This window comes from Centruroides sculpturatus, unplaced genomic scaffold, assembly GCF_000671375.1.
Source record: "Centruroides sculpturatus isolate CEXI.00-Female unplaced genomic scaffold, Cexi_2.0 scaffold267, whole genome shotgun sequence".
NCBI classification, from domain to species: Eukaryota; Metazoa; Arthropoda; class Arachnida; order Scorpiones; family Buthidae; genus Centruroides; species Centruroides sculpturatus.
Window position 1 is genome coordinate 413269 of NW_019384634.1, and position 11633 is coordinate 424901.

Genomic DNA, 11633 nt, shown 5'->3' on the forward strand with positions numbered 1-11633 from the left:
GTGTATTAAAAAAAAAAAAGCTGCTACAAGACTAAAATCTTTCAAATGTAACATGCAGTGTTACATTTGAAAGATTTTACTCTTGTAGCAGCTATTTTAAAATAAGATTGTCAGATAGATGGAGTCAATTATCTCAAAATTAAGGGATTTCTGAACAAATTCTCACATAAATATCAATATAATAGATAACATTTTAATCATTCGATACTCATAACTTAACTTTAAAAAAATATTTCAATAAAATGTTTTGAATTTTCACTTAATGACACATTTTCCTTTAAAATATTTGATAATACAAAAGATATCTTGTTATATACACTAGTTAGAAGCAGGGAAGATGGAAATAAAACCATATTTTCAGTTTATATCTTTCTAAAATCCTCATATAATTGTCACATTCTTTTTGTTTATGTACTGTACAGTACATATGGTGATAATAACTCAAATTCTGTATTTATTTAAATGTTTCGCATGCTTTTCATAATACTTCACAAATATAAAAATATTTAATTTCAACTGCTTTCTTATATCTTTATGAATTTAAGTACTTTAAATAATTTTTAGTTGGTAATAATATTGTATTCAGAATTATATACTTAATTATTTATAAATTTATACTCTTATTTAATCATTGTGGAAATTTATATAAAATTTTATAAACTCGTGTCAAATGTAACTTAACATGAGCATACAAAATCTTATAGTAGTAGTTTTTCTTTAGTAATAACCAATTAAATTATTATAATTGGTTTATTTTAATAACCACTTCACTGATACAAAGTTTTCTAGTGCAATTACATAATATGTTTTTATTTTATAGAAATAAAGCAAATATAGGTAAATAAATAAGCAAAATTAAAAAATATATGAAATTAAAAACAAAGTCAATTTGATCACATTTCTTATTGTTTTATTTCTTTACTTCCATCAAAATAATATTATGTGATTTATTTTTAACAGACTTAATCACAACTTTATCCTGTTCAGTACAATAATAATAAGTGAAATACAATCAAAATAAAAAAACTAATTGTTTTTTTAATAATAAAAAGTTAAATTATCATTAATTAAGTAAAAAATTTTATTTTCTCCAATTTTCCTTTCAGGAATTTAGAATTCCCCACAAAATTTCCCCATTAATACTTCCTCTCCATTTTCCTAATTGATTAGAAAATTCCCCAGTTTGAAGAAAAAATTTCCAAGCTAGAAACCTGCTTTTTAAAAATATTCTTTGTTAATTCAAAAAATGTTTGCTTATATTTATTCTTCCAAGTAATAACCATAAAATGAAATGATTTATGCTAAAAAATGCAGATTTGAAATTAAAGAATACTACATATAATATCTTCTTTTTATTTCAATTTTTCTTGTACTAAAACATTTAAAACAAAGATTTGATCTTTATTTTAAGCAAGAGAACCATCTCTAAAAATCACTTTATACATGACTAATTAAATTCATTTGATTAATAATCCATTCTAATAATCAACAAATCATATTGTAGTTCTCTAATTACAAAAATCACAGAAATAGATAACAAAGAATCTAGAAAAAATATCTTTTTTTATATAAATAGGTAATATCAGAATCTATAACTATATTTTAAAAATTTCCAGTTCTTTTAATCAATTTTATTAAATGTTAACCCGAATAAGGATCAAATTTTTAACGCAATAATGTTTTAAAAATTGAATTTGTTCAAAAAATTATGTATCAAAATAAAAACAAATTTTTATAAATAATTCATTAATCAAATGAATCAGGTGATGATCACTTTTCTGTTACTGTATAAATAACAGATCAGTTATTCTAAACAGTAATTAATCTATGTTTTGATTGAATACAAAACAATTATCAATGTTTTCTACATTCTACAAGATTCAAATTTGTCCAGATGAACCTTGGTGGTCCGGGGTGCGGGCTTCAAACCTGTAGTTGATTAATGTCAGTGGTTCGATTCCACCTTCTGGGCGTTGCGCGCGCGACTAAAATTAAACTTTTGGATTCTTTGTGCTCCCTGAGCGGTAAGGGGCGTAAAACCATAAAAAAAAAAAAAAGATACAAATTTTCTGGATTATATGCAAAATAAAGTAAATAGTGATCAGCTTTCTAGATAATATTCATATCTTAGTTTTATATTACCCTATTCATTAATTCAAAGTTTTATTGTGTACTTTATCACTTAATAAATTGTCTGTAAAATTTGAAAAATGCTTCCAAAAGTAAGAAATAAAAAAACTAAAGAACCTATGCAACTTCAAAACTTAATATGAGTACAATCTGTTGAATAAAGCACCTTTAAGCTCAAAATATTTTGAAGTGTTATGAATAAAATATATTAAATTTTCCCTTTATTCACTTAGATAATTTTGTGAGAATGTTAAGAAATTCTTTGTAAAATAATCAAGAAATTAGAAAGTGATGATGATAAAACTATATGAGTGAATTTGTTAAACTATAATTTATGATTAAAAACCAATGAAAAATTATCAAAATAAATAATTGAAGTTTTAAAAAAGTTCAAATGTTTTCAAAGCTTCAAATTATAGTATTAAAGGTTTAAAAATTAATCTTACTTTTCAAATTTTTCATTTGTGACTTGTCTTTTCAATCTTTCTGATGCCATTTCTAATTCTGCCACTTTTGTCCGAGAACTAGCCAATTCTTTACTTTGCATTTCTCTTTAATTTAAGAAAAATAATCTTATTTAGAATAGATAAACAAATTTAATAAATATCATAAACAATATTTACAATCTTTCATCATTTTCTTTCAATCTTTCTCTTAATAGTTTGACTTCAGCTGTAAGTTCTTGAACACTTAAATGATTTCGAAATTCTTTCTCTCGTGATACTGTTAATACACCTTCTAAATTTAAGACAGAAGCTCTTTCATTTGAAATTTGAGATCTCAACATTTTAGTTTCTTCTTGAAGTTTTTGAATTTGAGTTAATAACTTTACAAAAGAAATTTTATTAAAATGATTAAAGAAAATTTGGCAATTGCTTTTATTTCAAATTTTAGATACTATTACTGTACGGGCCTACCTGTTCCTTTTCAGCTTCATCGTTAGCTTTTTGTCTTTGTAATTGATCTCTTGTAGAATCCAATTGAACACAGAGAGATCGTGTAGATGCCAAATCCTGTTGTAACTGTCTAATCATTGTTTGAGTATGTAGTAATTCTGATTCTAAATCATGTACAGATGAATTCAACATATTTACTTCTGTGCGATATTTTTGTTCTGCACTCAAATGCTATTAAAAGTATACTTCAGAAAATCATCAATACAAATAATAAAAAGAAAAAATTTTTCTCACTGTTTCAATTTCATCTTCAAGGGCAGAAATCCTATCATGGCACATTTTCAATTCTTTTTCTTTCACTAATACTTCTAGTTCTGTGGATGAATTTATTGAAGCTAAATGCTGTGTCTGAGTTTCTAATTGAACATTTTCTTCATTTAAACTCCTATATTGTTCAAGCAATTCCATTCTTTGTTGTTCCTAAAATTTAAAAACTTGTGAAATTTAAATAAAATAGTAATTTTAAAACAGATTGTTAGGGAAAAAGANTTTTCTTCATCTGAATTCTGAATTAAAATGGTTTTCTGCTGAGAATTCTCTTTGCTTTAAAATAATATCATCATTAAGAAATAAGCATTAACTGATCAATAGATGTTTTAAATATTGGTTAAAGAATATGAACTCACTTTGTAGATACTTCTGTTAAGGACGTATACACAAAATCAGTATGTTTTTCTATTGAAGTTTGATCACGTAGAGGTGAGGTTTGAACTTGTTTATCAAAACGTGTAAATAAAATATGATGACTACTAGACGGTAAGCTTTGAGGAGACGAATGAGGATCTGAAGATCCTGTACTGGAATCAAAAAACTGATGATGTTGCCGTAATCTTTTCAATTCCTGACTTGCTTTTTCTCTAAAAAAAAAAAAAATTTTTAATTAAAAATTTAATTCTTCTTTGATAAAAAATTGAATCTTACAAATTAAAATTTATCAAACTATACTGATTCTTTTTTTATGAAATTATCAGTGATAATTGCTAGAGAAAAAATTTTGCTAAAGGATAAACAACTTTTGAGATTATATCTTTATTTTCACAGTCATTAAACTAGTGGTTTCAACAATTAAGTCATTTGTAATGTGATTTGATATCAAAAAAGAATTTCAGATTCAAAGCCAAAAACTTTATATGCAAAACAATGACGATCTTTGTAACTTTTCTAACTTTACTGATGATGATGATGATGATGATGCCATTTTCAAATTTAGCATTAAAATGTACTGTACAGTACATATGTAAATAATTAAAAAAAAATTAAGTATAATTTTAGCATATGCAGCTAAGTCTGAAATAATATCCTTTGAAAAATATTAATTCAGAATAACAATAGTTGCAGATAGATTTAGTTGTAATTAATGATGTAGATTTTAGAAGCAATTTCCCTTTCTACAGTTTATTAATGAATTTATGAGGATAACACTTATCATAAGCAAACTTTTCTCGTGTTCTTTTCAACATTTTTTCTAACAACTTTCCTATAAACAAAAATTAAATAAATTTTAAGTTCAAAACATTTTTATAAAATATTTTGTCTATTATAATGGAACAAATAAAATTAAAGTTAGTATAAACTGTTACAAATTAATAATAATTTGTAATAGTTGTAATTTTTAATCATCATATGCATGCCAAACCATTACCAAATTATATTGGGCAATAATAATGCCACTATTAATAATTAAATGAAAAGAGATTTGACCTAGAAGTAGACATTAGGCACCATCTCTCAATACATTTTATAATTAATTTAGAAGGTTCTGCAAGAAAAGAATCAGCCTGGAGTGGAACTTGAACTACAACTCCCACTTGCCATGTTGATGCATTGCCAGTTACATCACCTGGATTTCCTATTAGAAATAGTAGGATGTTCACCCCAGGAAGACTTTTATGGAAAGCTGGACCATATTTAGGTTTTACTAACATGTAGAAAACCTGAAAAACTCNTACTTTTTATTTTTTTGGACATCACCATAAAAAATATTTGCTTTAGAATTAACTTACTGATTAATAGAAATATAAAACTGGGCATTCAAATGATATTAAATTGGATATGTTAAAAACTGTCTTGGAGATTGATGTAATCAAGAATTTGATTGTTAAATGAATAGAAATAGCCAAGAGGAAAACATTTTTCCTCCTAGTCATTTCCTCTAATTTATCATATCTTGATAAAGATAAATATACTAACTGATATATGAATAGATTTGACCTTAACTAATGTCCTATTTTTAAGGTTAATCTAATTTCAGAAGTTTATTTGAGAGGAATTGTCAGGGACATTATTTAATTTGCATATTAATGAATTAAAAAAAACTATCATAAGGGACATAAAATCAGATATATGTTTAGATATTATTCCATTTATAAAATAAAAAAAGCAAATAACTTCACACGTGAATTTATAATGAAGATTCTACAAAAAAGGGTAAGATCACAAAATTTCATAAAAGAATATAAAATTTATATGTCTAATAATTTCTTATAAAATATTTTATAATAAATTATTATAAAATATATATTATATATTTTAATGTATATAGTTTAATATATGTTATAAATATATATTAAACTAAATATATTTTTATTATATATCCATATTCTTTGCACATATTAGACAGGAAAACTTTAACGTATCAATGCAGATTGTTTTTTAGAGGTTACAAAATCTTAATGTGCAAAAGCTTTAGCTGCTAATTAATACAAATAAAAATTAAAATCTTGGATAAGTTTAGGCCAATATATAATTCTATGTCCATATATTTTAATTTTGAAAAAATAATACAACTAAGAAAGGAAATGAATATAAACAGCAGAGAGAGTAAAGATTAATATAAAAAAATAAGATCATAAATATAAAAGTAATGAAAAATAAAACTTAACACAAAAATAATTATTTAGTAAAATGTAAATTTAAGAGAATATATGAAAACAATTTTTAAAATTATTATTATTCAAAAATATTAATTAATTAGAAAATAGAAATTATTTTATATTTTTTTACCCACACTCACACTATATTTTAATTCTTCAAACAACACATAAAAATATTAAATTCTAAATTTTCTTATAAAATGTACGACATAACATAGCTTCATTTTTATATAAGAATTTAAAATAGTAAACAAAATTAAAATTTTTCATAGTAATCTAAAAACAGATTACTATAATTAACTGAAAATAACATAGAGTAAAAAATTAAACAGAATTATTCTTCTGGCTGTTATAGAATATAACATAGAGAAAGTATGGTGACTGGTCAAATTTTGACCTCCCGAATTTTTGCATTTCTCGGTGTTTTGACACTCCAGAAGCCTTAAAATAGAAAAATCCCTTACAAAAATTGGTATGTGTTTGTGAATACACATGCATTTGTTTTGCACTATATCTCAGGACTGGATGAACCAAAAATTTTTAAACTTGGTAAATTTATTTCTATGTTTGAGGCATTGATGCTATTAAATTTTAGTAGTTAAAAGTCAAGGGAATGGGGGGATAGAGGATGCTCATGTGTCATGTTTTGAGTGGGGAGACATTTGATTAAAGTTTCTGTTATTATTAGAATTTACAATTTCTTTAAAAACTCAGTCCTACCCATAAAAATTATAGTCAGGTTATTTTTTATTTCCAGTTACCAGTTTATTTTAATTCCTTATAATTACCTCAGTTTTTAAATAATAAAATAATTTCATCAATCAAATACAGTGGTGCCTCATATAACATACGCCTCGAATAATGGACGCTGCGAACAACGGACTTTCTGTTTGGCCATTACGTGACTCGAGCAACGGACTGGCTGCGAACAAGACTTTCCATTCGGCAGTTATGTGAGATGAACAACAGTCTTTCTGCGAACAAGTGCGAATGATGTTTCCACTCTTTTGCCATTGCCAATGACAATCTGCTATTTTTATAATATATTATCAGTATATCTGAAGTACAGAGCTCCCGTTGGGATTCCCTTGTTTATTACGTACATCACCGCAGTGCAGGGTATTTACATTTATTCAAGTGTTGTGCATATCATGGCTTCTAAAAAACCAGAAAAGTGATTTCAATTGAAACAATGCAAGAAATCATCAGAAGAAGTGAAAGTTGACAAAAACTTCCTTGTCAAATGGGGAGAGGCTCAGGAGTTTACCTACACTCATTATCCAAACAGAGCTGAGGACAACAGGATCAATGACACCCTTGCCCGTCATTTCCAACAGCTGTTGAAGAAGAGAGAGAAACAGACCACCTTGGACATATTTTTCAAGAAGCTAGCTCCCAAATAACAAAGGCTGGAACAAGAGGAGTTAACCCTGCAAGCTCCGGTAGCCTCTCCTGAATCTGACTCCGATTAAAAAACAATAAAAAGAAACCTGCTGCAATGTGTAAAAAGTCTGTATCTGTATGAATGTGTGAAGAAAGTGTTCCTCAACCTCCTCCTCACAACATCTGACTACCCACATAATTGGTGACTGCTCCATTTTCATTTTTTTTTATGGTACAGTACGGTTATTTTATGCTGCGGAACGAATTATATGTTTTAACATGTATTTCTATGGGAAAATGCGTTTAATATAACGGCCTTTTCACTTAACGGACGTGCACCCGGAATGGATTAAGTACATTATACGAGGCATCACTCTATTCTATTTAATTCATGTGTGCTGTTTATTTTCTTTTCACACTAAAACAATCCTAATTACAGTTCAAATTAAATTCTGATTTCATTTTTATTAAATTAAAATAGATGGGTTTCTTTCTGTCAAATATTTATTGAAAGTGAGGCCTTACACATAAAATATGACATTGGTTAAACAACCAAATTGCAGCCATTGTTGCAGAAAAAGACCTTAAATGAGGTGTTTTTCTGCAACATTGACTTGAATGTTTTGTTTGAGCAGTTCTTAAGTCAACTAAATGTTGTAAGAATGCATATACAAATCTTTTGTTAAAATTTTCTACAACATTGAACATAGACTACACTGCTACTTCGACTGGTGTCCAATGGATACTCAGGTTAACTTCCACAATGCTTTCATGAATATTTTCTATATCCTCAATCAAGTATCCACTATACAGGCATAGATGCATTCATCTTCTACAGCAGTGTTTTTCAACCTGTGGGTTGTGACCCCCAGGGGGTCACAAAGCCTTATACGGGGGTCGTGGGTGAAAGAAAAAGACAAGTGTTTGTAGGTCCTACACTACAATAAAAAAAACTAGAATTTCAGTGAGAAGGCTCTGCCTGTTTATTTTACAGTACAATTGGTTTTTTGATCAATATTTAAAGACAAAATTAAATACGTAGTTTTTAAAATCACTGATATAGCTTAAATATGGCCCTGGGGGGTCGCCAGAATTTTTTAACTTGTAAAGGGGTCGCGTATTCAAGAAGGTTGAAAAACACTGTTCTACAGAATCAGTTACTCTAAACCTCACAATTAACTTTTGGATTCCTTTGGTACTGAGCGCACAATTCTTACCAACATCAGTACATAATTTTCTTTACATTGTTATTAAATAATGCTGATTTTTGTGCAATAACAACATATTCTGCAACTGTGTACTAATTAATTTTTCCTCTTAATTTCTCAACATGTCAAATATCGAATATTACTGGCCAAAAAACAACACAACAAAAATTTTGTAAAATTCAAATCTGGTAGTATCTATTGGGACATCCCTTATTTTGATATTTAATTTTTGACATTGTCTTAAATTGAAATTCTTTAAAATGATATATATAATTTTATTTTATAGCTTTTCATAATAGTTCTCATATTTTCATTTAAGTTTTGACAATCTTATTCTGCATACCAACATTTTTATGACTACTCCATTGATGAACAAAGTTAAAACTGTTAGTGAATATTTAATTTATGCTAGAAAAACTAGTTAGAAGAATATATCACATTTAGAATATGAAAATTAGAGATAATATAAGTTGACTCTAATGAAAGTGAAAACTTTCATTAGAGTCAACTTATGTTTAAAATTTCATTAAAAAATAAAAGCATAATATATGTTAAAAGTGTTTATTTTTTACACTCAATATATAATATGTGTAAAAAATAATGTATATTATGTATATAAGATATATTAAGTTACCTTATGAGCAAGTAATTCCTCGACACGAGTTACTTCAGTAACATATTCTTGAATTTGTCTTTTCAACGTTTCTTTTTCACTGTGTACTTTTTCCAATTCTTTACTTAGAATCTAAAAATAAAAATATTACCTAACTGTATCATAACTTTGTGATTCAATCAATTCCTAAAAATTGAATTAAAAACAATAGCTTTTTAATATATGCTATATTTTAAAAGCTATAAAATAATAAATTTATATTTACTTGCCTGATTTTCTTTTGTCAAAACTCCAATATTTTCAAGCAATTTCTTATTTTCATTTTGTACAATATTCTGAGAATGTTGAAATGATTCAAATTGCTCTGTATTTGATTCTAATTGCTGTTTTATAGATTGTAATAATTTTTCCTTATCTTGAATTTCTGACTGAAGTTTACTAAAACAAAAGTTTATACAAAATATTTCAATATGTTATCTATGTCATAAAATTTAATAATATCCTTATCAATAAATACTCTATATATTTTTGTATATAAAAATAGTTGTACAAAATTAAAAATACATTTTTCTGCTTTTGTGATAATTTAAAACTTATTGTTCATGACATGGAAATTCAATGTAGTAGTTTCAATCTGAATGATTATTTATACAACATTAATAATTTTATTAATATTTATTTTATTTTATTTATTTTATTGAAATTTTATTTATTTTTTAATTAAACAAATGTATTAGTCACAAGAGACTGAATACAAATGTTTCTAAAAAATGTTCAGAGATCCTCCATATTGATAAATGATTAGTAACAGACTTGCATCATTAAAAAGTANATATTTATTTTATTTTATTTATTTTATTGAAATTTTATTTATTTTTTAATTAAACAAATGTATTAGTCACAAGAGACTGAATACAAATGTTTCTAAAAAATGTTCAGAGATCCTCCATATTGATAAATGATTAGTAACAGACTTGCATCATTAAAAAGTAAAAAAAGAAAAAATGTATCTTCTACATCAGAATTGACTAAGCTTCTACATCGAACAGTATTGTGAGACCCTGAGTAAGACTCAAGCTCACATTCCATAATTTTAGAGACCATCAAACTGAGAATTAATCCCAAGAGTGTGAAAAACATCAAATTGAAGTATCTAGCATCATAAAAATGTTGCTTAATGGCAATTGGAAATTTCTAGTGACAAGAAAGAAAACACTTCACTCTGAATTATGAGCAGACATCCTGAAAATTCAATAAACATCTCCAGCCAGTGTTGGGATATGGCATAGAATTAAAGACTAATGACTAACTTTTCCTCCAACCCAAATTTGGTTCTGAATAATCCTTGGAAACATGTGAGAGATCAATTGGGAAGTAAAGAGAGGATACTGGGACCAACCAGATTGTCTGAACTGAGGGACAAACTCTTTAAAAAGTTTGAAACTCAAAGATACAGACACTTATCCACCAAGGGCTTTGTGCATGCCATTCATTAGAAAGGTCACAGATTTTTTTCTCCAAATGAAACAGTTTTTCCAAACTCAGTACTTTAGTAGAACATTCAGTTAGATTGACAAGATTCTTCAATTTTCCAGTGTAAACATCAATTCTGAGGCAAATGAAGTGGAGAGCCCTGGAACTATCAGCACACAAGAACCATCATAAGGACCTGCACCACAACAATGAATACCAATTGGACTTTTCCCTCCAAGCTTGATCCAAGCTGGGAGATATCAGAATGTTGTAAGCCTCCTTTTATTCAAATAAATGTTAATTGTAAATAGAGTCCTTGCCTCAGTCCATCCACATATGCTATTCAATTCTTCTGATCATTGTAAAAGGCAGATCTCTTCCAATAAAAGGTGTTGACTGCATTGCTCCATATATTGGGTCTGTGATTAAACATTATGGGAGTACTCACAATATATAACAAACAAGAACATATGTCTTTAATGTAAATATGACTGAACACTTATTCATAAGAAAAATATTTGAATTTTAAGACATATACAACAGAGTGTACAGAATTAACTTAAAAAATTAACTTAGCTTCTTCAATAACAATTATTGAATTCAGTTATATATTGCAATGTTATAAATTTTAGCTATTAAACTAAATTAATTTTTCATAATAGTATATTTTAAGGAATCATAATGTAAACAAAATATCAATTGTCATTTTATAATAGGAAAGAATAATCTACTTTGTTATGTTTTCTATTAAAAGTTTTTGAATACAACATACAAATAGTATGTTGTATTCAAACATACTAACATACAAATAGTATTTTGTATTCTGTTCTAACATAATAAAAGCAACCAAATACCAATTAATGTTTGCAAATTTATCCTATTAAACAAATATTTATTTAAATTTTATTATAATAGCAGTTAAAAGTAAAATACTTTATTCAATTTAAAAAATACTGCATGTTCTTACAAAACTCTTTTCTTTTTTAACTATTGTATC

The 11633-nt window shown here is 26.6% G+C and overlaps 2 protein-coding genes across 2 annotated transcripts in view; one reads left to right on the top strand and one right to left on the bottom strand.

The window, feature by feature from the left end:
• Nucleotides 1–11633, bottom strand: part of LOC111625844 (centrosomal protein of 135 kDa-like) — a 49910-nt gene that overhangs the window by 7934 nt on the left and 30343 nt on the right. The window contains exons 18-23 of the mRNA XM_023369088.1: nucleotides 9433–9601; nucleotides 9185–9295; nucleotides 3321–3506; nucleotides 3048–3257; nucleotides 2754–2956; nucleotides 2577–2681 (exon numbers count right to left, since the gene is read on the bottom strand). Of these exons, the coding sequence (XP_023224856.1) occupies nucleotides 2577–2681; nucleotides 2754–2956; nucleotides 3048–3257; nucleotides 3321–3506; nucleotides 9185–9295; nucleotides 9433–9601 (984 nt within the window). The remainder of the gene's footprint in view (nucleotides 1–2576; nucleotides 2682–2753; nucleotides 2957–3047; nucleotides 3258–3320; nucleotides 3507–9184; nucleotides 9296–9432; nucleotides 9602–11633) is intronic.
• The window catches only part of LOC111625837 (stAR-related lipid transfer protein 3-like), a 122589-nt gene continuing 116450 nt past the window's right edge, over nucleotides 5495–11633 (top strand). Inside the window, exon 1 of the mRNA XM_023369080.1 lies at nucleotides 5495–5513. The gene's annotated coding sequence lies outside the window, so the exon portion shown is untranslated. The remainder of the gene's footprint in view (nucleotides 5514–11633) is intronic.